At 33.3% G+C, this 25032-nt stretch overlaps 4 protein-coding genes across 8 annotated transcripts; all 4 read right to left on the bottom strand.

Annotated features, from left to right (window-relative positions):
• Positions 1-3481: 3481 nt before the first annotated feature.
• LOC105211934 (GILT-like protein 1) lies at positions 3482-10553 on the bottom strand. Its single transcript, XM_011183638.3, has 5 exons — positions 10198-10553; positions 4948-5082; positions 4537-4748; positions 4233-4380; positions 3482-4013 (listed from the first exon to the last, which is right to left on the bottom strand). The coding sequence occupies exons 1-5, from the start codon at positions 10258-10260 to the stop codon at positions 3843-3845; spliced, it is 729 nt and encodes a 242-aa protein (XP_011181940.2). The 5' UTR covers positions 10261-10553; the 3' UTR covers positions 3482-3842.
• Positions 10554-12474: 1921 nt separating this feature from the next.
• On the bottom strand, positions 12475-13214 carry LOC105211933 (dolichol-phosphate mannosyltransferase subunit 3). The gene is made up of 2 exons (XM_011183637.3): positions 12955-13214; positions 12475-12885 (listed from the first exon to the last, which is right to left on the bottom strand). Exons 1-2 carry the CDS (start codon positions 13108-13110, stop codon positions 12751-12753), a joined length of 291 nt encoding a protein of 96 aa, XP_011181939.1. The 5' UTR covers positions 13111-13214; the 3' UTR covers positions 12475-12750.
• A 343-nt stretch (positions 13215-13557) lies between these two features.
• LOC105211932 (protein yellow) lies at positions 13558-16985 on the bottom strand. 2 transcript variants are annotated; one of them, XM_054225606.1, is made up of 7 exons: positions 16743-16985; positions 15286-15467; positions 15022-15212; positions 14533-14929; positions 14089-14360; positions 13809-13913; positions 13558-13735 (listed from the first exon to the last, which is right to left on the bottom strand). In XM_054225606.1, the coding sequence occupies exons 1-7, from the start codon at positions 16886-16888 to the stop codon at positions 13613-13615; spliced, it is 1416 nt and encodes a 471-aa protein (XP_054081581.1). In that variant the 5' UTR covers positions 16889-16985; the 3' UTR covers positions 13558-13612. The 2 variants fall into 2 exon arrangements, with proteins under 2 accessions (XP_054081581.1, XP_011181938.1); XM_011183636.3 differs by lacking the exon at positions 16743-16985 and having other exon boundaries at positions 15286-15715.
• Positions 16986-18657: 1672 nt separating this feature from the next.
• On the bottom strand, positions 18658-23489 carry LOC128919779 (protein yellow-like). 4 transcript variants are annotated; one of them, XM_054225605.1, is made up of 4 exons: positions 23328-23489; positions 19955-20211; positions 19700-19887; positions 18658-19631 (listed from the first exon to the last, which is right to left on the bottom strand). In XM_054225605.1, coding segments are annotated over exons 1-4 (1308 nt in total). In that variant the 5' UTR covers positions 23330-23489; the 3' UTR covers positions 18658-18770. The 4 variants fall into 4 exon arrangements, with proteins under 4 accessions (XP_054081580.1, XP_054081578.1, XP_054081577.1 ...); XM_054225603.1 differs by lacking the exon at positions 23328-23489 and adding an exon at positions 20307-20426; XM_054225602.1 differs by lacking the exon at positions 23328-23489 and adding an exon at positions 20283-20424.
• Positions 23490-25032: the final 1543 nt, after the last annotated feature.

Genomic DNA, 25032 nt, shown 5'->3' with positions numbered 1-25032 from the left:
AGGCGCATAGCCAAAAGCGTAGGCTTTCACTAAGCTTTCATCTCTGAGTTGAAGACTATTTTTTTCGACTTTTTTGCATTTGTGTTGTTTGTATTTCAGTTTCCCTTGGGTCAATTTGTTCATACTGTAGGCAACTTTCTAGTTTGATAGCTGCTCATCTGTTTTAAATGCGAGCAATAACGTATGCTCTTTGAGCGCGCTTCTAAATAAATGTAGACAGCGTGTTTGCGTAGATTTCTTTAGGTTGAGGGGGCGTTCGACTTATGACTTATGTAAATGATTACAACGATTAATTGCTTGAGCTAATCATGCTATCAGTGATGACGCATACGTGGTCACTAAATGCCTGTGTTTATACTTGTACGTGTATATGTATGTTATAAGAGCGGCTTAAGCCTGTAAAGGTCAGCAGATTTTCTTTGGAATTGCTTTTATGCAAATGAATTCGATAAACAATTAAAAAGTGAAGAATATATGATTTATTATGAAATATATTTATGTATGCGGCCACGCGCCTCTCACGCATAGCACTCACATACTCTCTCACACTCTCTTATACATATATTTCCCACCTTTAACTGAATGCAATTTCGTATCAAATTCAAGTTTTTTTGGTCTTTGTGTCCACCTTGTCACTTGCAACGACTTACTATATGCATACGAGGTGTGTTCAAAAAATAACGGCAATTTTTGTTTTTGAAAAAAAAAATATTCTCGCCTTCAAAATAGTCCCCATTCGATATTAAGCACTTATGTCAGCGCTTCTTCAAATCGTCGAAATATTTCTCAAACTGGATTTTTGGGATAACCTTTGGCGATTTTTTGAGCGATTTCTCGTATGCTTATTAAACGACGACCCTTTAAGGTTCTTTTTATTTTTGGAAATAATATTTCGCCAATCGAAATCTCCAAATCTGTGGAATTTTAGAATTACCGTTACTTTTTGAACACACCTCGTTTATAGGTATAGTTCAAGCATTTCTCAAGCTTCCTCGCCTTTCGCTGTCATTTGCACTTTTTTACATTGTCGTCGTAATGGTTTTGTTATGATGGCGCGTACTTGGCTACTTACTGTCACACTTGCTGCCACCACTACAGACAACAGTTACAATTGCCGCTCTGTGTGTATGTGTGCTGTCACAAATTTGTTATCAGCTTGTTTACCACGAATAGGAAATTTATCGGTGGGAAATAATTCTTATTCGTAACGTTTCGTACGTAAATTTTTGTTTATTCATTCAACATAATCGCCAGCAATGATGCCAATAATCATATACTATGTGTACTCATAATGACAGCAATGTGCCACAATCAAAGCGAAATTGATTGTAATTATGACGCGATTTACTATAATCCAAACACCTACCTGTTGTGCCTGCTTGATTACACGCATACGTGGTTGGAGGTACGGGGACTTTTTTGGTATTTATCGTTAGCGCAGATTTTATCGTACGTGAACAATTCAACGATAAACAGCTGCAATTTTTTAATAACTTCACTTTACGTAATGGATTAGCGTCGATACAGTGGTGGTTAAAAGTAGACGAATAATTAATTTTTCATAGGAATACTAGCCGAGAGAGTCGTATGTGGAGACTGAAATTCAGTGAAACTATGAACTATGATAGACAATCGTGCTGCAAAAAAATTCTTAACTATCTAACAATTGCAGAAGCAGCCATGTGTTGAACTCTTGAAGCTCAACATGAATAGAGAAGATTTGCTGAACAACGTTTTGGGAGTAAAAGAACCGTAAATCACAGATCAGTCTTCGAGATATTCCCCAAGATACACCTACGTCTATAATGCCATAGCTTGTTCAGCTTGACTGAACTTGCCAAACATATGTCACCCCATGCAATGGGTTCCTCCATGAGATTAACCCCCTTTTGCAATGCTTCCGCGAAACCGTTTTCCTTATAACCCCTCTCCAGAAAATCATGTAGTCCTTTATGTAGTAATATTTTCGAAAATATAATCATTTAGTTTAAATTAGTGATAACACTATTCTAAAATATCTGTCCATAGCAAAATATTCAAACTTTTTTCAATAGAGACGGGACATGTTTTGTATTCGAAAGTTTTTATTTTAGTCGACCCAACATTTAAACATATATTTCTCAACACCACTTAGGTCTCTTAGGAAGTATAGACAGAAACACGCCTCTATTTTTAAATAACTATTGCGTCTAGTGGAGGTATGCATACTTTTCAAACACACTGTTTGTGTATAAAAATACCATATTCAATTGTGGCATAAACAACAGCAGTATTAAATCAGAAAGCTAATTCATTTTGTTCGCCAAGCGTTAAACCTTGAAAAACAAGCCACTTTAATGTTTTATAAATATTGATGTTAGCGATGAGTTAAATTATGCAAATATTTATAAAATATATGTGAAATAAATAATTGCACTTGTTTAGAAGTAATTAATAGTATGTAAGTAATATTCTATACTAGTTGTTACTGTGTGGTTAGCAACAAAAAAAAATTATCAAAAAGTTTAGGAGTATGGTACCGACTTTGTTTGACAAAACTATTTGAGTGATAAATTTTGAATAGAGCAACGAAGACGTATCAAAAAAATTACACAAATGGAAACACTTCAAAAATTAACTTTATATTTTGGGGTAAAAATACTGTATAAAAAATTGGTTAAATATTTTTGAAATTATTCAATCTAAAAAATCCTACGTCTCTATGTGGAAAATATATTTACGAAGATGTATTTTAATTTTCAAGTCAATCAGTTGAATAGGTTTTGAGAAAAACGCAAAAGATGAAAAAAAAACTATCGGCGCGCTCTCTCCACGCTGACTTCTAATGATCATAACTTATTGAGACATCGTTTCCGAAGACATCTCAAAATACTCGTTAGAACAATAAACTTTCAAATTAAATAAATAATGTCATTTCAAAGATATGTGCAAAATTTGAACAAAACCGCATCATAAATAGAGATATACACTTTTGAAGTATTAAACTGAAACTGACGGAGCCTGACGGACGGAACATCTTTATATATTTATATAAATTTATATTTGCCCTTGATCGAATACAGTTCTCTGAAATCTGGGTCCCTATTCTTGTTATATAGATCTGATTGTCAATCTATAATAAACGTTTACCATTTAACAAAGGGAAGGGTCGTAGAATATGCCGAGCATAGCTCCTCGTTCGATTTCTGAAATTTAGAAAATGTCATCATTGAAGACCCTCTTTAGAAGTACGAGGGGGTAACTGCAACGTCTAAAAACAGCGTGGAAGAGAAAGTGGTCAGCAATTCATGTTTTCGAGAAAGCTTACAGCATCTCAAGATTCAAAAAGGAACAAGTATCTATTTACTTATTTTCTTTTCTCCTCAAGGAATGTTTAATATCAGTCTTGGGGGGTACGATTTTTTGGTGAAAAAACGGTCTTCACATTACGATTACCAACTCTTGAGTCTATAAAACCTCTCTTGAAAAACACCCGTATATTTATATATATATACATGTATGTATTTATTAATTAAATATTTAACAAATGTGATTATAATTCATGATTTACAGTTAAACTTTTTTCTATAAGCACATTCTACTATACAGATAAATACATATCCGTTCTAATTAACCATTGCACATGCATATATATTTTATATATAAAAAATATACATAACTTGTAATATATATATGTAGATTTTTCGGAATCACAATACCTGGACGGCTTGGTTTGTGTTAGAATAAAAAAAATTAAAACAATTTACGAAAATGATACTTCAACGCTATTTATTGTAATTTGGAAGCTGAATGGTGGTACCCGCCTGCAGTAGCGGCTTTGTAAACTGGGTTTTAGTAATAACTTAGATCAAACGCACCAACAAATAGGCCAGTAAAGCTAAGAGAGGTGTAACCGCAGTGGCCACGGCCGAGTTGAGCGCAGCACACACCTTCGGTTGTGGCTGAGGAATGTACTTGCAGACAACGTTCAGGAAGCTGGACATGGCTTGATCGTTCTCCTTGGCATTATATTGCTGGAAAAATTTAGAAAAAAGATTTAGATTAAATTAATATTAAATAAATGTTGATGAATACAAAAAGCAATGAGGCCCTAACAAATTTAGTTTGAAATCAAGTCTATAATAAGAAACTAATAAATCGCCAAAAAATTTATTTTAAAATCAATCGGTCCAATACTTTCTTAAGCTTTATGAATTTCGAGAGAATTGAATATAAACAAACTAAAAACTCACCTGCTTGAAGACAACAGTTGGAACACTTGTCAATGGATTTTGGAACGCATTGGTAGCCTCGCCTTGTTTCTTTAGTAAAATACTGCCTTCAGTTGAGTTGGCGCAGTGCTGGATATTTTCCCAGGCGCTAATGTGATTTTCACGTGCGCTGAAATATACAAAAACAACAAGAGAAAAGTATATGAATCAAAGTGTTAATGAACGTTGCGCTAACTAAGTCCACATGCCCACACATAACACACCTGGAAGTGCGCAACAACATTTACATAACAGTCTGTGAAGTCAGTCGTCAATCGTCACTTACCAACGTGCACCCGGATATACATTGTCATCGAAATTCTTGCCCGCCTTCATCATGCAGTTGATGAAGTCCAAAGTCAATGATTCCCGAGTGAATTCGATTTGGTACGAGTTGGCCTGTATGTGCTCGATGGCGCAGGCATGCACTTTATTGCCGTAGCACTCATTTGGACCGTGATGACAATCGAAAATCACTTCGGCACCTTGTGTGGTGAACTACACAAACAAACAGAAAACAAAACAGTTATGCATGAGTATCATACTATATACCGCATATGTACAGGTGATTTAAATGCTTGCACTGCACAATCAACAAGTCAAAACAAAGCAATGCTAGTTCAGCAAAATTATGCTTCTTTTTGCTCTTATTTATGTGCGTACATACACATATACATTTATGCTAAGCGGTACCTACATGCGACTTGCCATAAGGCACCCAGTTGATGTCGACGTAGTCGCGCAGTTCGCCCTTCACGACTGGAAAGACTTGCTCCGTTACGAACTTGGCACTGTCTGGGCAGAGTGATTCATAGTAGATGGTGACCGGTACCTGTGAGAAAGAAAATGAAAAATGGATTTGAGTAAAATGGTATATTTTCTTAATTTAGTTGCTTTTACAAGAATATCAACATATCTACACGTATAAGTGTGTTCAAAAAATAACGGGAATTGTAAAATTAAAAAATTTCACGGGTTTTTGTGAGCTTTGACGATTTTCGTTTGTAAAAAAGCTCACAATTCATTGCTTGTTCTTGAATTCTTCTTCAAAAACAATACTGTAACGATGCAACAGTTATCATATTCGCCAGGCATGGCTCCGTGTGACTTTTTTCTATTTCTAAAAATTCGTAATTTTACAAGCATACGGGAAATCGCTGAAAGAGCCTATGGTTAATGTAGGCGTATGAATTTGTTTTTGTTTTTTTTTTTTTCAAAAAACGAAAATTCCCGTTATTTTTTGAACACACCTCATAAGTCATCTATAAATTATTGGGACGATTTTAGTTGTACCGACCAAGTCCACCAGTCCGACCAAGTCCGACCAAGTTATTCGAAGCTAGATGTTGTGTATTGGAGAAATAGTTCTTCCTTCAATAACGAAAATTAATATAACGGAGAGTATTTTAACATATGGGTTATATTTTTAAAGCTCACCGAAGCTTTGAAGGTGGTCTGCTGCTACTTATTATATAATATACGTCCACAATACCCAACGAATATTTATATAATATTATTTCGAAACTGCTTTCGAAAGTATTCATATCAGAAATATACTATATTTTTCTTCTCCTTCGTAGAAAAATGCAACGAATTGCGGTATACATGCACCAACCATAATAGAGTTATTTAAATAATATCGATTTGTACTTCGCGAAACCGGAAGCCGCTAATGGCTGAAAATTGCAAAGCAAAACAAGAAGGCACTTACACAATGTCTTCCTTGTTGAGTCAATAACAGTATTTTTAGAAAATATACAATATAATATTACACTTTAATTTGCTTTCTGAACGTTTTATGAAAAAAAAAATGAAATCTAAAAACTGCATTTATAATCTTGATCTAGTTTCTCATAATGCATGAAATATTATTCGATTTTCTAATAAGTCCAAGCTCGCGTCAAGTAAAACAATTAATGAAACATGAAATGTTTGCAAAGTTTGGGAAATTTGTGTAATTGTTATAATTATTTGAACTTCCTTAAGGTTTCAAAGATAAGATAAGAAGTAATTTCAAACGATCTATATTCTCTACTTTGTCAGCAAAAGTATATTATTTCAGAAATTTTATTCAAAAATAGAAGAAAATGTAAACTTAAAGCTGTAGTTTGTTTCTGTGAGCTGAGATTTTCTCTTTTCTTTAATCTCATTAATATAATATATGTACTTGGCTCTTGGCATAACTCTGAGATATTATTGTAACTTAACCAATCGCATATGAATACATTGATCCCATCCGTACTTTTTCAGATAAAGAAATTAATTATTAGTAAAATATTTTATTTGACTTTTTTCTGATGATTTATATACAAATATATATATATGTTGACGCAAATATCCAAGATCGATATAAAACGATTTAATCGATATAATCGATATAAAACGATTTAATCGATTTAATCGACCAGTGCTTGACCCTAGAGACATTTCCGCAAATGTCGAGAAAAAAGTGACATTTTCAGTTGAGAATAAGTTTGGGATGCAAAGAGATCTCTACAAATATTTGTTGGGTTAATTTTGACAGAAATGTCCAAGATCGATATAAAACGATTTAATCGACAAGTGCTTGACCCTAGAGACATCTATTGGAAAACGGCGGAAGCAAAGTTGTAGACCAATATATTAAAAAAAAAATAAAAATGAATTTAGAATGAGTTAGATTAGATCGGTATATTTAGTTCATGCTTCATTTCACCGAATTTGCTAAATATGGAAATGATGTCAGTTATTTCATATATAATTACAAGCAATTTAGTTAATTAGTATGCGAACGGCATCAAAACAAACTACAAAAATTTGTGAAAAATAAATAGGAATTATTGAATTTCAAAAAAACAAAAAAAAAATCAAAAAAAACAGAACTGGTTCCTGGTAAAAAAGTTGTAAATAATAATGGGCGAAAAAGTAATGGCGCTATATGCTGGCGTACTCAACAAAATATTAACATATTCATACACATATATGCGTACGTGAGTATATACACTTTTATCATGAGACCGGCTTTTTATTCAAATTCTAATTGTATGTTCAACCGGCTTCCATCATATTAATATTCGTTGCTCAATTATTTTCAATGGAAGTGAAATATTTTTCAGTAACAGACTTTGTAAAGCGTACTAATATTTTGGTTGTATAGCGTTCTACCTTTCGGTGTTTATATTTACTACCAGAACCTGCATGCGGAACTTGTTTGTAAAGCATAAACGAAGAATACAAAAAAACGACAACAAAAAATGTATACCGCGCTTAAGTTGTAGTAGAGTAGTTGTTGTAAAGCGCTGTAGTCGCAAGCCCCTGCAGTTAAGCTTGACTTCACAACGTTGTCTCCAGAACCGGTTTACTTACAACCATAGAATGATTTATTGCACAGTGTGACACTGTCAAATTAATGGCGCATAAAAATAAATTATAGTTGATAAGCTTTTTTATTGTTTTTTGCTGTAGTTGAGTTATTCTAAGCCATTAAAGTCGAACAAATGTAAATTATTAACTTCTAAAGTAGCTTCTTGCCGTAAAATGCTGATAAACAGTGTTATTAGTTTTCTCTAGAAGTCTATAAAATTGTCTTTTCGTAGATAAAAATCCTGACTTTTTGGCCTTTATTAATAATAGTTAAAATTTCCGGATAACTTAAAAGTCAAAATAGATGTAAGTATTTATAATTAACCCTTTCATGTCAGAATTAAAATGGGCGGAGCTAACATTTTTTTTAGGACAGATATATATTAGTCTTAACTCAACTATGAAGTGATAAAAATTTCAAAGTCCTATGTATCCTGGTTCATTAGTTACAGGATGTTGCTTATAGGCACAAATTAGGTTATTATAAAAAAACTAAACACTTTTTTCGTGAAAATTTTTTTTTTAAATAACTCTCTTATCTTTACTTATTTATATAGTTCATTTTGTTTTAAAATAGAACAATTTTTTTTTATGTTTTTGAGCACTTTTTGTATAAACGCTTCAGTATAACTTTTTCGCGAAACCGATTTTGACAATTCCACTCTGCGGAGAAGGCCTACTGAATGAACACGTGCACAACTCATTACAAAAAATGTAACTGTAAGCTTGCACAACACATAAGTCTACATAATTGAAAAAACCGCTGGTCAAAAATATTTAAATAACGAGAGTTAGAAGCCGATAAGTACAATGTTGTTAACATGAAAGGGTTAAGATAAATTGACGATTTAGAGAGACGAGTTCAAGAACTTGATTATAAACATTCAAGACATACCTTTAATTTAGTCAATTAGCAATTATTCACTACATTTATACTTCTTAATTAATAGTTAATTGCTTAATTAAGGAATTATTGAAAGGATAGAATATTGAGAAAGCTTATGCAATTTATAGTTTTTGCTTATTATCTTAGTCTCTTCACATTTTTCATCACTTGCACACCACTGTGCCCCACTGTAAGTCAACAAAAAAAAAAGCGAAAATGTTTATCAAAACGCAGATTGGTTGCTAAACACAGCGATCAAAGCAGAAAAGTTAATACGAGTATTGCTACAAAACAAAAACTTGAATTTTAAAGACTGTCTTATTTAACTTTGTTTAGTGTTTCGGTATGCAATAGAGCAAAGAAATAAACAATACAAAAAGCAGACAATTAAACAAATGCAGAGTTATGTAAACAAATACAGTAGACCCTTGATTAATTGAATCCAATTGATTTACATACAAATTTGTTTCACGAAAAAATATTGTTTTCAATAACACAAATTATATACATATTTCATAATCACAATTAGCGACATAGTGGCTTTAATGTACTAAATTACCAAATTGCAAAATTAGCTTATTAACTAAATTAAGGTTAATTTACTAAATTTATACTAATTAACTATATTTATACTAATTGACTAAATTAAGAATAATTGACTGAATTCAGACTAATTGACCAAACTTAGACTAAAAGTCTAAATTTATATTAATTGACTCAATTTAAACTAATTGACTACATTTAAACTAATTGACAAAATTTACTCTAAATTACTAAATTTAGACTAATTAACTAAATTATTAATAATTGACTAAATTCAGACTAATTGACTAAATTAAGTTAAATGTTCATAAGTTGATTACCTAATAAACTAAAGCTAGAAAAAATAGGAAGGTCTGCAATTAAACGAAGAGCTCATTTAAATCATTGTAAATCTTGATACCACATATTTAAAATCTCCTAGTTCAATTTACCGTGAAACACTGTATGTACATACATAAGTACAGTTACGCTTTTCCATGAAATCAAATGCAGATAAATATCTAGGTGCGCACCAATGTACATTTACCCAGCTGTAAGCCACTGATTTATGCATAAAAAATTTAAATACAAAGCTTTGTATCGTGATAATTTAGAGAAAAAAACGAGTTTTAACCCATTGTTGGCCCGGTGTTGGCATGCAATTTTCAGACAAATTAGTGTTTATTACCCAATTTATATTATTTAAACATTTTTTTATTTTTATTCAATAGAGAACAAATTTTTTTTCTAATCAACTCTGGAGATATTGTATTGTGAAAATTAAACTTTATACATGTAAGTCATTGCTTTTATCACGATCGGTGTTAATGAACGCGAAGTCAATAATTTACAATAATTCATTCGTTTCGTAATAGATAAATGCTACATGACCTGATTAAGTAATTAGTTTAATTATACCGTTATTATAGTAGTGTCGCTTCACACTTTCATAAATTATATGCATACATGACATGTTATTTACAAAAATATTTCTTCGATTCATTATTCGATTATTTATACAATAAATTTACAAGCTGCACAAAAACCTCAATCGATAGACAAATTTTACTTTAGAGATACCTAAAAATAAATATATACAAACATACACACATACATATGTAAATAACCATATTAGACTATATACCACCATCAAATTATATTATAATCTGCAATTTGACATGTCAATTTTTGTGTTACCTTCAGCGCATTGGCAGCTGCGATCAACACCAAGAACACACCGAACACAACGTGTTGACTCATAATAATTTCGTTGTTTTTGTAAAGAAAACTTTATGCTGATGTGTAAAACTTTGTTCTTCCAACGAACTGCACACAAAGATAGCGCGCAGATGCACCACCGTATAACCGAATAACAAAGAAGAAAAATGAAAACAACAAATGACAAACCAAACCGGGGTCAACTGAATAAATAGCGACAAAATAACAATTTTTGTTGTTGTATATTTCCAATAATTAAAAACAACACTTTTTAAGCTACTCAGCACTGGCTGGTTCGAATCGGGCAACGCCTAAAATTCAACTGCCAACGCTTGCTCTGAGTCGCAGTCGGTTAGCCGCAGCTAGGGCTCGAACTGTAGCTTTTTTTGTTTGCATGACACACCGTCAACCGGTGACTTGTCTTGGCTTGGCGGTGGTTTGACTTGACTCGGTCGGTTGGTTGGTTTGGTGTTGGTGGTCGGTCGGCTTTGTGTCGCGGCTACGCTGAGTTGTTTGACTCATTAATTAGTTTATTGTACCTATGGCTGTAGACGCTTTGAAATTTGTTTTGATAGTGTTTGGGGAGTGTGTGTGTGCATTGAAAGTGGTTTGAGCCGATCGTTTATTGCTTGTATACACGCTGTGTGAGAGTTTAGGTAGAGACTATTGCATTTTCTTTTTCTTCTGAATTTACATACTTACATTTGAATATATTGTGGTTATGCCCGTTACATGTGCATAGAGAATTGAGTTTTAAAGCTAGTGCTTTTGAGTGCTGGAATTCTAGCTTTTTTGAAAGCAGAACTAATTTTTATGAGCATCAGACAGATCAGCACTGGTTTCTATTTTTTACACTTTACATATGTATATATTTTCATTTCTTTACTCAGTAACTCTTACGTTAAAGCTCCAAAAACTTAAACTTCATTAAAATCGTTTATAAATTATTAATTGGGAACATCTTATGATATGACAAATATAAATATTTATGTCCAAACATACAGAATTTTCTTACTCGTAATAATAAATGTATTTAATAATCATTCAATAAAAGCATTAACTTTTTTTTATAAAGTTCACATTTTTCAATTAAATAATTTAAATACTTTATTCTTATTATACAACTCGTAATCCAAGAATTTGAAAGCCACATATGCATATACAGGTGCTTCAAGCTAAAGCAAAATATGTGTAAATTTAATTGAGAGAAATATACAAACAGTCACCTTTTATCTAGTGGGTGTGCTTTGCTGCTAGCAGATAAACTTTCCACAGACTGAACTATGTTATTGATTCTATAATATATAACGATTATAATATGTACATTTCGTTAACACTGGATGGAAATTTAAATTAGTTGCAGTCACGCAAAGCCTTTTGTATAAGTTCTAGTGTGTGAAGTTAAGTAAAGGGAGTGCAAAAATATCTTACAATGTAGTAATAAATAATACTTCACGATTAAAAAAAATTAAAATAAAAATTAGGATTAAAAATAATATTTTTTTGACAGATATTTCACAGAGATAAATAACATGTTTTTATTTATTTATTTTTTAATTCAATAATAAATCAACTCACTTAAATGACCTTTTGTTCTTTTTTTGACCTCCCTTGCTTTCACACATATTTTTGTATGTCTGTAAATATGTTAATATTGCTTTTCAAATCAAAGCGTGTAATCCACTTTTAGAAACACAAAGCTAAGGAGTGTTAAATTATTGTTGGCATATAGGTGTAAGGTGTGCATACGTCAATTATGTAAATAGCAGATTTACTCACGATAAATTACTAGATGTTCTCATAATATTGCTAATGTATAGACCATAACCTTGTTTTTTAATAAAATACAATATTTCATTCATACTTTTCATAATAATAAATGATTAAAAACAAATTTTGACAACCAAGAAATTCATAACAGTAAACAAAAATATGTCAAATTAAAATTATACTACCATAACAAATACAAAACAATAACAAAATTTTACAACAATGTCATTTATTATTCCTAATGCATTTATGATTATAGGGTAAAGATATATAAATATGCATATTGTTCAAATATAGTTGTCATCGCTTTGGAGTATGGTAATTAGAATAGTAGTTGGCAGTTATACGTATGTATTTTACGTGTCACATCAAGCAGAAAATTATTAACAACGAATAAAACATTTCACATTTCTTAGCGCCTACTCGCATGAGCAATGAACCTCAACTTCAACTTGCGTCATTTAAATAACAAATTATAACACATAATTAAAGTTTTATAAGTTATTTACTGCGCTTGGCATTTATTTAATAAAAAATAGAAAGTCTAAAGCTTACTTGTCAGCTTACACGAACTCATTAAACAACTTGCCAGACAAGTTTCAAAACAATTGTTAATATGCAGATGCTACTAAGTTATGCAGAGAGTTGATATGCATTCACTTCTCAAAGTATATGTAAATTAATGCATTTATTTATTTATTTGAATTCATCTATAATTAATACTTAATGTGTAAGGAAAGTTTATCAGCACATAAATATTGTCTAGTCGCGAAATATGAAACCTTTTTCTTTCAAATCTTTGCGTGCGAGCTCAATCTGTTCCTGCAATTCTTTGGCTGCCAGCGGACAATCGTTAAATGTAAATGTGCGATAGAGCACCACTGTAGCCGAGTAAGCCTGTAAGAATATTATAATTTTAATATAAAGTATTTAATAGAAGATGTGTCACAATGTACACTGACTCACCCCAAACAGTACAAGCACAACAAGTGGCAACAATTGAATTTCCAATTCCCATTTAGTGAGCACCGGTGCGCGTAGTATACCCGTCACGATGGCCACATAGGGTATCGCAAAGAGTCCGATATATAAAAGCCAACGTTGTAAATTTGTCATAACCATTGTTTGCCGGTAAATTTTATAAAGCGTTGGAATGTTTTAATTAAATATGTGTAAATAATCAACACTTGCGTGGCGTTTGACATTGGCGAACAGCTGTTTAGAGAATTTATTTGCGTCGTTGTATTTGCAAATGAACGGCGCAGATTAGTCATTGTGAATTGTGAAGGTAATAACGCTAGATGGCGCTAATACGTTTATGCTTCAGGGGAGTTGTTTTTGAATTCAAAAGTTTTTAATTTTTGATTGAAGTTGATTAAATTTAAAGAATTTTTAACCTCTTATTATTCTATGATTATTATTTTATTATAAAATTTTTCCATTATCTTTATATGACTAATTTAATTATACATCGTTGAGAACCCTCTTCATCATATAGTTTTAAAATATATTATTTATTGATGATAAGACCCCAAATAATAAAAATAATTTATAATCAATTAATTGTTGTAGAATTATGTAATTTTTTTATTCGTTCAAATTGTATTTGTTACTATTTTTCCATTCACGCATTTTGTAAATGATTTATTACTACAGAGCAAGGTTCATTTTCCAGTAAATTTTTTACACGACAACCAATGATTTGGAACTTTATATCGTCTGTTTGCACATTACCACCAACAAATAACTGAAATTGTTGATTCGGTAATAAATTATTTAATATTTATTATTATTTTTATTTTTTTATTAAAATTTCTTACCTCTGGGTTACTGCTCAAGGCCCAAAGTTCATCTTCATCGAGATTATTTCTGTTTACTTTGAGGCCTGTGACGAAACGCAGTCTATCGGGATTGTAAGCGACGACCTATAGTTTGGAAAAAATAAATTAATTTATTTTATATATTTTTTATACTTTTCAAAATTTATTTTTTGATCAAAATAACGTTGTTCTAACCTTCCTCTTGTTACTTTTTATCATATTAAAAATGTTTTTGAGTTAATTTTTGTTAGTCTATATTTATCTTCTTTCTCTCACTTGCCTTCAAATGATCCGAATCATAATCACTATCTTCCTTCCAAGCTATCAAAGCGCTTGAACTTATCAAACTGCAATATAAATTACCCTCACTGTCCATAGCTTCCGATTCACACTGTATGCCGCGACTGCCGACGATTCTGAATTCATTCAGTAGTTCATTTTGTGTTTCCGTATCCTTAGGCTGAGTCCACAGTGTAGCGTTATTGACCACAGACAACGGTACGCTTACTTCTAGAAAGCTATTCAAAGCATGAAAATATAAGCGGCGATCAGCTGGAACAAAATTATTTAAATATTGGTTTATATACTTAATATTTCCTTTATAAGACTTTATCAGAACCCGACTTGAGGTCTTAAAGTTGTATATAAGTTACTTTGTCAAAACGGTTCTTAAACCTATTGGTTAGTGGTTCATTAAATTTCCTGCCAGTCTTCCAGTACTTACCTGCTTCCTTATCATGCCGCCTTGGACTTATGCTCACTGTGAAAATGCCGCTGTTGCCAGTTTTTTCCTGCGTCAGCTGCTGATCTGGTTGCATATGTGCATTTTGTATGCGCCAAGACTGACCACGATTCATATTGTAAACAATCAGACCATAACCCCAAGGGTCTGCGATGTAGACCATAGCGTTACTGCATTCCGCCTTCGATTCTGATTCATCTATATCCACCGCGAGTGCGGTAAAAATGGACACACCCGGTGTATATTGCGATGCCGGTATAATATAACGGTGTATCAGCTGATCGGTGACCAAATCAAAAGCGAGTATTTGAGGTGCGCAATATTGAATACCGTTAATTTGACCTAAGTCCACAACCCACAAACGCCAACAGTCGTCGATCTAACGGGGAGAAGTGAAGAGTGAGAAAAGAGACCGAAGTTATTTTAGAGATCTTTTGATTTTATGTGTGAGTTCGTATGAATTTCACTCACGAATGTACGTATGGCCGATGTGATAGTGCTGCAATTCTGTCCAAAGTTGGAGTGCCATTCATAACTGGGATACGGCACTAGAAGTGGATTAAGTATTGTGGAGTTATCGCTGTCGGCGACCACAGCCAGAGAGTAGAGTACGCCATGGCTCAAACGTGGTATGGTTAGGAAGGTGCGGTGGTAGCCGTCATCTGAGAAGATGGAGAGTGATTGTGGAAGGCGATAGAGAATTTTAATATATAATTCAAAGAGACAGTAACTCACCGCCGTACTCCACATCCACATCGACCGGCAGCAATTTATCCTGCGCGTAATGCGTTGCATCCAGCGTCGGTGGTTGTTGGTGGCCTTCAGGCACCGTTAACTTTAATTCGCTCCATTTATGCAGCGTAACAAACTCCTTTCTGCGTAAAATTGGTCCAACATCACTTTCTGCCACACCACCACTGACCAAATGCAGCAGCAATTGCGCAAAGCAGCAACAAAACAACAACATATTCCAAATTAATTCCCAATTTCACAAAATCACAAATGTTTTCAAAACATAAAATTAATAAGAATAGAACTAATGCAGTTAAGTTAATAGCCGAGCTGTGTTCTTAAGCGGGTGACGTCTATCTCGACGCGTTACTGAAGTCTGACTGATTGAGCGCCTTCAATGACTGCGTGCATACGTGCTGCATCCTCTTCAAATGCCGCTTTCTTCCACTGCATTACATACATCTGTACTTATGGCTGAGAATACAGACACATATGTCTGCCGGGTTTTTGTAGGCGCTAACCAAGTCTAATTAGCCAACGGCATTCTTGAATGCGCCCAAACGTCAAAGTAAACTATCCACTTCATGTTGAGGCAATATAAAAAAAAGAGAATCACTTTATTCTGCAGACAAGACAACTCCAGGCATCACTTATTGATATTTGAGTTATTGTTCGCTACACCGCAGAGTGCAAGACATATGCGACTGCAGTTGTGTTTTAATGAAGGTAAGGTTTAGAGACATAGTACATGGAGCTGTATAGAGTAGGAGAATCTGATAAAATCCAATCTCATATATTTTTTCGATTCGAGGATATTTCGAACACGATCTCAATAGCTTTGTTTTGTGAGGAATTCTTCGACTGAAGTTAGATCTAGCTCGTTAAGGTTATAAAGGTCACAAACCCGGATAGAAAAGGGAATTAGCATCATTCTAAAAAAGCCACAATCCTCTTAAAATCAAGCCAGAGCTATATAGATCACTTGTATAAAGATCCATCGGCCTTGCCGCCTGGAGGTAAAGTGGTATCCATATAGGAATTATCAAAGTAGCAAAGAAAAATGGGTCTTGAAACACTTAGATTAATGGAGTTCTGTTAAATGATTATGATTCTTGCCTGCAAGATAGGAGTACCTCCAAAATCATTCATCTGAACTTATATCTACAGATGGAAATTTGGGTCCTCTAACTGATTCGGTAGTAGAAAGAGTTCTATCCAAAAGACGCGGGATCCACAAAGAGCTTTAGAACTCAACATTATGAACTTCATCAACTTTCCCGATTCCCACTTATATTCTTCAAATTGAACTATATTCGTCAAAAGTAGGGCACAAATCGATTCGCCTCTAACCACACAAGAATTTGAGTTATGTTTGTATACAATTTATTTACAGTTTTTTCTACGTTTTTACTGGTAACCGACATCAATGCCAATACATCCTGCCACAAACACATACATACCTACACTCGAGTATGAGTATTTGGTCAGACGGCTGTCTTAGGCCAAATACTTTTGACTTGATTTGCCGCTCCAGACGATTGTTTGCACGCGTGTGCGAGGAGCGCTTGACTGCTTGCCGCAAAGAACAAACGACCAACTTGGCCATAAAGCCTTAACAGGTACACGAATAACAGTGCACTACAGCGCAGACACCGCAAACACCTATTTCAGTATGTATGTATGTATGTAAGTCAGACAAATCAGAGTGTTCAGGTGAGACTACGCCTGGGGCTGGCTGGCAGTGCCGCTTCCACTGTACTTTGTAATAGTTTTCCAATAGTGATTTACTTTTGAGTAGGTGCCTTGGCATTGTGTGAATATGCGCGTTTACATGCATACTCAAAAGGTTTACTTTACCTGGAAAAACAAACCGAAAGTGTAAATAATAAACAATAAGAACGGAACAAATAACTCAGCAGACAATCCATTCAACGACAACACATTCAATTCTGTTTGTGTTTATATGAATGAAGAGTTAGCTGCGCTGGGCTCAATAGGTGACCCCGCGACAGAGTGCAGCGTTGTGACATTGAGGTGTTAAGAACGATTGTACACATGCTGCGCTGTATAACCCAGCAATAAATTTTATGACTTTCTTACTTATTGATTATAGTGTCTCATATAATGAAATCAAAAGAGCTCACCTACCTAAGTCACATCATGTGACAGTATGTGAGGTCAACATAACACAAATATGTGTGATAGATAGATATATAGACTTTAAAATCACAGGAAATGTCGCATAACATGAAATTAAATCACATCACGTGATGTCCCAAAATGTCACATCACATCATAATGACATCATATCTCGTCAAAAACGAAATCACCACATCACTCATTTGTCAATTACATTGTATTTTCATCAATGAATTATACACTTGTACTTTTGTTGAGTATCTAGTTGGTTTCCACTAAATAGTTTTAATACATCACATATGTTCAAATCATATGATAAAATATCGGTTCCATTTTATCATATCATATTACATAGAAAATCACACAGTTCTAACAATGCCAACCCTTTCCAATGAAATCATCAGCCATCAACATAGTTTTTTCACATCGCATTAGTAGTATTATCATGAATCTCGTCGCATTCATGTGACGCGATGTTGTCATCATCTGATGTTCCGTTTAAGTCTTCAAAGTTTCGAGATTTAACCTCCAGTGTAACGTCGATAGTCATATCAATATTTATATTGTCACATCTTATAATCACATCATTTATAACTATTTCTGATATGTAGTAGTTAGAATCACAGAACTTTAATATCATATGATGTGACTTCACTTTACATCTTAACATATCTTATATGCGTGATATGAAGTATACAAGTAATCGCAGAACCTACAATATCAATATCACGCATATCACGTGATGTGGTGTCTGCTTGCACTAAGGCTTCCCACTACCACTTTTCTTGGAGATAAACTGTAAGCATTTCACTTGAAATCAAATAACTTCAAATCAGAACTCTTTGACAAAAGTCACATCAATAGAAGATACATCACATCGTTTGTTATCACACATCATATGTATGCATAACGTTGCATATAAATTCCGAAAGCCTATATCATATCATATACTGAACACCACATCATATGGATTTGACATCACATCATATCATTAAGATTTCTACAGTTAGTAATTGTGGTAGATATTCTTAAGCGTTTTCAGAATTTCCAAATTTATTTTGATATTTTTTCATACGTTTGAGTTTTTGGCACGACTGAGGGAAGAAAAACATACATATATTTGCAAACTATCCTGCATTGGTTATGTCTCTATTTCTTGCGACTGTTTTCCTTCCAATTATTATTCAAATTATTTATAGCTTATGCCGATACTCGAAATCCATAATATAAACCAAATTTTTTTAACATAAAAATGTTTCAAATTTATTAATCAAATTATTATTACAAGTAATATTGTACACACAATATTCTCAAGGTACTAAACTGACTTGATTAGAGCTCATCGCCGACTAGCAAGGTCTACCGAACACTAACTCTTCGACGCCACATTTGGAAATGCGGTAATTAATCTCATTGTAGTTCATGGTGCCGGAGAAGCCCTTCTGTAGCCTATTTGACAGCATCCAAACCTCTTCTTTGCCCTCTGAATTTCTTATCACTTTCAAACCGCTAATAAATTGTAGTGTGGTGGGATTCTCAGCCAACAGCAAGCGATTTTGAAATGTGTATGGTGTACGTATATCCCAGCCGAAAAGTCCAATCGGCTCTAGATGTCCACACAGAAACATGCCTTTCGCAGTCATAGCTGGTGCCGCACATTGTACGCCACGTTTGCCTAACAGCACAAAATGCTGCAAAGCTGAATTGATACCGTTACCCCAGTAGGTGGGATCGTTCACAATATCCAGTGGTATGGCTACTTGTGCATCATTCGACAGCGAATGCAGGTATAACATGCGACGCAAACCCAAACCTCTAGGTGTAACGGCAAAACCGAATGAACCATCTACGAGTTCAAAGCTCTCACCGGCTATGGTGTGCGTACCAAAGTCTGGATCGGGATATGTATATTTGTTTTCCACACGCCATGAACGTTCATGCTGCACGTCGTAGACCACAAAACCCGTGCCGGTGGGATCAGCCATATAGACGAAGGCTTCCTTGCATGAACCCTTCGGTGCAGGGTCGGCTATGTCTACATATGGTGTAACAAAGCGACTTATTGTTGGCTTGTACATGCCTTTGGGAAAACGATAGCGATGCACCACTTCGGAGGTCGCTATATCGAAGACTACCAATTGTGGGGCGCAGTGTTGCTTGAATTCAATTTCACCACTGTCCAATACCCACATTTTGCCACACGAATCGATCTGTTGTGCATTAAACACGAGAAGAAAAGTTAAAGTTTGTGAAACAAATAATATTTGTTAGACAAAACCTGTATCCGATAAACCGAGGTAAGCCCATCACAGTCATCGCCGTGAGATTTATGCCAGTCATAGCTTGGATAGGGCTGCAGTTCCGTGCCATTCGGACGCACCTCATTCGTTAGATAGGCCAGCGAGTATGGCACACCTTGACCGAAGCGTGGTATTGTCACGAATATCTTCGGCTCCTTGCCACTTTCTATATTAAATAAAGAGTGTTTATACTTAAAAAAAATGTCTAAATGAATTTTAAACTTAAAACTCACTTGGATAGTAGACATCCACATCTATGGGCAGCGGATTGTCGGGATTGTAGAAACCTTTATCCAAAGCTTTTTGCCTGTCATCTTCACTGGGGAATGCAAACTCCAAATTTTTCGCCTCGTAAACTTTCGTCAACTCCTTATATTTCGGGGCGCTGGGGCGATGATTGTTTTGACTCCATTGATTGCCGCGACCGTAAGCGCTCTCGCTGTCGTGGATGGCAACCAGAAGCAGTGTGAGACAAAACCAGCTTGAATGCCTGAAAATAAAATATTTTTTTATTATTATTTTGTATTTCAATTCGTAAATATTGCAAAAAAATAAAATTACAGTGACTTGTAAGAAAAGGTCGACCTTGCATTGATTTTATACATTTCGCTTGTAAAATTTTTACCGCGTTGTGGAATTCTTTGTGCCTTGACTTGTTGAGCTACTGAGCGCATCTAAGACATCTGTAGACTTTCACGTGAAAGTAAATATTATATTTAACGAAACCTGTTCGTTACTTATTGACAATTAAGCTCAGATATGAATTTACATACACACAATATCTAATAAGTTAACTTGTAATTAAGATTATAAACAAAATGATCGTTAATAGCTCGACTTTTCTAGGCGCTGCCACTCATACTGCATTTTTTTGGTATAAAGATATCTAAATATATTTTGTTGTTTTATTTTTAGCAAATTATTGTTTATTATATAATAGTAGTGTATTAAAACATTCCAACAACAATAAAAAATTAAAAATGTTTGAGGTTTCATGGGATATAATTAAAGTCTGCTCGGGTCTGATCGGGTTTCCAAAATATTTTCGAGACTAAATCCTAATATTTCAAAGATATAAAGATTTTATTCATGTAATAAATCGACATTTCACAACTTCAAATCGGAGGAATTTCTTATTTATCATGAAATTACATTTAGTTGCTATTTCAATTACTTATATATAAATTAAGACTAAACGTGTTTCATAATATTAATGAATATTAAATACTCATAATGATCATAAATACAATTATTTAATTCTGATTGAATAAATGTAGTTTCTGAATAAATTTTATCTAATACTAGCTTGCTTAATTTAATGTTAATTATAATATTAGATATAATTCTGTGAAAATTTTACCAATCAGCTTATATCGAGTTAGTACTTTTATCCCACAAGTGTATTCTAATATAAATTTGAATTGCATAACAGAAATTCTGTTTCTTAAGAAACTATCTTCCCATAAACCCTAAAAACATAACTAACTTGTCTGGGAAATACCAAATTGCAAGTATATAATAGTCTTAAATCAAATAACTTATTTTATCAATAAAACACAGAATTTATTTTTCGCGCGCGATGCTGTGTGCGAATCAAAATACTCTATTAGTCAGTGCTTTGCAACTGGGTTGTTTGAACTATTGATATATTTATTAGTCTCATTAGCACATTTGAATATTATTGCGTATCTCCTAAGCTTTGACAAAATACCCGCACTACATACATATGTACTACGGTATATATATTTTTAGAAGTTTGTAGTCATAGGCAAGCGGGGATTTCCCACTCATCAATTAAAACACACAAAGTTCCAATCAATTCATAGTTGCCATAGTAACAGTCAATGGACTTTTAAATATTGTTTGACGTAATATTTGGTTGATATTTTAAACAGATTAAAATTTATTTTACTCATTGCAAACATTTTAAATTGCAAGTCACATTTGTGTGGAATACCGGGTCGTACCGTTTTAAAAATGAAATTTTCGTTTTAATTTGATTTTCATATTCAACATAGTCATCGACAGCGATACAATGAGTATAGTGAGTGGTATTCAAACTTTTCGATGACAATTTTTTTGTACGATTTACTTAAAAATAGGTCTCAGCTTCGATAACTACATCTTCTTTTTAACGAACACCTTAAGGTTTGAGAACTTGAAAATGTTACGTTTTAGATACCATAGTTCAGATCCAGAGCATACATGCAATTTCTCAACGTTTTCATTGAATGAATGAACTTTATTGAAGAAACATCGTACTCGCTTCTTCAAATAAACTATCAACGATTTCATACACTAACCGTTCCAATAACGGTATATGATTGGTTTCACTTTTCAAGAAAGTCGATGAAAATTTTTTTCATGCGCAATAAAATTTAGAAGCCGGCTGAGATTTATACAGAACTAGATTATATATATATATGACGTGTTCATATATAAAATACTATATTTTAAATATTTCAAAAAAACTTAATTTATTGTATTTATAGGTATGTTGCATAAGTGAGAAATAGAAAGATTGATTGCCTATAGTACGGTAAATGTATAACTTGAATTAAGTTTGGGGATTTTATTATTAAATCAAACCTTTTTTTAGACTATAATTCGAAAAAGAGTTATCAGCAATAATTCTTTGTTTATTATGTCTGAGTCTGCTGAATTTGCATTTCAAAGTATAAAATAAGTTTGTGAACTACCCGTCAGATGACTGTTCTTCATTAAATGGAGGGCAATGGTCATAAAAGTGCGATGATGGTAGCCGGGTATTAAAAATCCTTGGGTCTTGTGTAATAGAATTATTATGCCTTTTATAATACTTAACCCATTTGATCTCATTGGATTGCCATTGGATGCTGCCAGGAGCAGACGCTGGCATTATCTTGCAAGCACCCGCCAGTTTATAATGCAGCGGGATGTGATGAATGAATATATAATTTCCGGTGTACACAAAAGAGGTACCGTTATACGCTATTCGCTTATCTCAGCGTATCTCAGCGCTCTCTCACTTTTTTTTAATTCTCAGACAGCTAAGACGTAGGTGCAGTGAGTGTCACCAAAGAATTCGGTGGATTTGTGAACTATGTAATATAGCCATTTAAGTACAGCGAGAATGTTTCAAAAATTCTAATACTAAACTGTTAACATTGATGAGGGGTTCATTATCCCATTGTACTCGCTTGGGACACTTATTGAAAATTTTCAGTTATTATTTTAATTTTATTTATATTAAGAGGGAGTTAATTACATGATTTTAATAAACGCCTTATAAATGATTGAGATTTAATGGGTTAATACACCAAATCTATACATTTGATATATTGTACACTTGTACAGCAGTTCTTTAGAATATATTTTAATATACATATGTATATTTTTTCACCACAAATAATTTTTTTCCCAAATCAAAAAACACCGCTTAATTGCTAAATCCTGCATTTTAATATAACCGGTTTTACGTTTCTAAACATATTTGCAATTTCTCAAAGCGATTATAAAACATTTTGACATGCAAAAATGCTAAAACCGCATTTCTTAAAATAAAACTTTCAAAATATTCGAAAAAAATAAACAAACACTATCTCTATTATTTATTTTGTCACTCACATTTGTTGTTTAATTAATTACTTTTCTTATTTACGAGCGTTTAAAATTTTAATTACTTCGAATATATGAAATTTCAAAGCCGCAAGAACGTTTCGCAGATTGCTCGTCTCCGTTTCGATTTAAAAACCGACTGATTGTGTGATTTTAATTCTTTCGGTTTTAAACCTCACCTTACCTTGAAGATTTATAGTGAAATTTTCAGGCAAGTGTAGAGCGTTCTGAATTAATTTATTTGTTGTTGTTTTATTGTTGTTGCGTTATGCGAAATATATGATAATGTTCTCGCATGTGATTCTGCTTGTTTCTTAACACCGTCGACTGGTTTCGTTATTAACCGCTTTTGTTTATCCCAGAAATTAACAGGTTATCAGCGACGGACATCAGCAGTTGACGACGATTTTGGCAAAAAATTAAAATTTGAGGAGTAAAGGCAATGTTATCGTTGGCTGACCCCCATTTAAGTTATATACTTAAGTCAAAGGCAGATTGGCGCGAGCGCTAATACTCTTATAATCTTAACTAGGCATTTTGCTAAAGCAATTAATCTGAGTCATACGCACATCAAAATATACGCATAAATAATATCTTAATTGTTTATAGAAGCCTATACACCACAATTTATTATGTCTTACCTTGTGTAATTGGTCCGGATTTGAGTCTCATGTAATTTAATAGCGAAAATTGGCAATAAAATTAATTAAAATTTATTACTGAAGCGCCGTCCAAATTTGCGCATTTGCTCGTAAATCTCACAAACATAACATAACATAACAAAACTTAAGATAACGTAACATGAGTTAACTTGCCTTAACATGCATACTTTTCAATGTTTCTTAATTACCAAAGTAACTGACATTTCCAGCTCATATTAACCGTTGCACGATATCTACAACTCACTGATTTTCTGATTTAATGCTTACATTAACAATCCAGCTGTCTATATTGTAATCATTTATCACTTTACTAATTAAATAATGAATTCAATAATATTGCTAATAATTGTGCAATCTCATTTGCGGTGGAAATGACAAGCCTTTAAATCAATTGAAGTCATGTATTGCAGTATTTTTTCGATGAGCAAATATTTCTGCATTATTGCATTCTCGCTTTCATATGAACATTAGGGTGACCTAACTAGCTCAAGAATATAAAATAAATGTGACTCTTACATTCGTAATTTAATCTCTTTTCTCTCTCTTTAGATCTCTAAATTCGGATTTCTTTCTCTCCCTCTATCAGATCTTCCTCTAATTGCAGACTCTATTGCGAATATATTGCAGACATGTTAAGTATAGAGAGCGGATAAAGTAACTTTTCCATCATGGTCATCTAATATGTAATAGGGTATAGAAATCCACTATGGTCTATAGAATTATAGAAAAAGTAAGATAATAAAATCATACCTGAATATGACTGAGATATATGTACATATAAAATGAAAGTCAGAAGCTGAGTTTTCTAAAGATATATCATTATCAATTAATGTCTCTTGGTAATTTTATACGGAAAAATAGATTGTGAGATTTCTTTTTATATTTTTTGCCATTGGATGAAATGTTAGATCACTTATTTTATAAAAAACAAGTAAGGAAGGGCTATGTTCAGGTGTCACCGAATATTTTATACTCTCGCAATTTATTCATTTAATTTTATTAATGTAATACACAAAGTTGGAAACCCTAATATTAGGTATATGGGAGATAGG

Source organism: Zeugodacus cucurbitae, chromosome 2, assembly GCF_028554725.1.
Source record: "Zeugodacus cucurbitae isolate PBARC_wt_2022May chromosome 2, idZeuCucr1.2, whole genome shotgun sequence".
NCBI lineage: Eukaryota > Metazoa > Arthropoda > Insecta > Diptera > Tephritidae > Zeugodacus > Zeugodacus cucurbitae.
This window is presented reverse-complemented; position numbering and strand designations above follow the sequence as displayed.

What these genes read in the sequence shown, in the direction of transcription:
- LOC105211934 (XM_011183638.3), bottom strand. Translation starts at nt 10,260, where the DNA reads ATGAGTCAACACGTTGTGTTCGGTGTGTTCTTGGTGTTGATCGCAGCT. An exon ending in CAGCTGCCAATGCGCTGAAG is followed by an intron (nt 5,083 to 10,197) that starts GTAACACAAAAA and finishes TCTTTCTCACAG; the next exon opens with GTACCGGTCACCATCTACTA. An exon ending in GTATATCCGGGTGCACGTTG is followed by an intron (nt 4,381 to 4,536) that starts GTAAGTGACGAT and finishes TGTATATTTCAG; the next exon opens with CGCACGTGAAAATCACATTA.
- LOC105211933 (XM_011183637.3), bottom strand. Translation starts at nt 13,110, where the DNA reads ATGGTTATGACAAATTTACAACGTTGGCTTTTATATATCGGACTCTTT. An exon ending in TTGTGCTTGTACTGTTTGGG is followed by an intron (nt 12,886 to 12,954) that starts GTGAGTCAGTGT and finishes ATATTCTTACAG; the next exon opens with GCTTACTCGGCTACAGTGGT.
- LOC105211932 (XM_054225606.1), bottom strand. Translation starts at nt 16,888, where the DNA reads ATGGCCAAGTTGGTCGTTTGTTCTTTGCGGCAAGCAGTCAAGCGCTCC. An exon ending in ATACTCATACTCGAGTGTAG is followed by an intron (nt 15,468 to 16,742) that starts GTATGTATGTGT and finishes GCATTTGGTCAG; the next exon opens with TGGTGGTGTGGCAGAAAGTG. An exon ending in CATCGGCCATACGTACATTC is followed by an intron (nt 14,930 to 15,021) that starts GTGAGTGAAATT and finishes TCTCCCCGTTAG; the next exon opens with ATCGACGACTGTTGGCGTTT.
- LOC128919779 (XM_054225602.1), bottom strand. Translation starts at nt 20,395, where the DNA reads ATGCGCTCAGTAGCTCAACAAGTCAAGGCACAAAGAATTCCACAACGC. An exon ending in TGTGGATGTCTACTATCCAA is followed by an intron (nt 19,888 to 19,954) that starts GTGAGTTTTAAG and finishes TATTTAATATAG; the next exon opens with AAAGTGGCAAGGAGCCGAAG. An exon ending in CCTCGGTTTATCGGATACAG is followed by an intron (nt 19,632 to 19,699) that starts GTTTTGTCTAAC and finishes AATGCACAACAG; the next exon opens with ATCGATTCGTGTGGCAAAAT.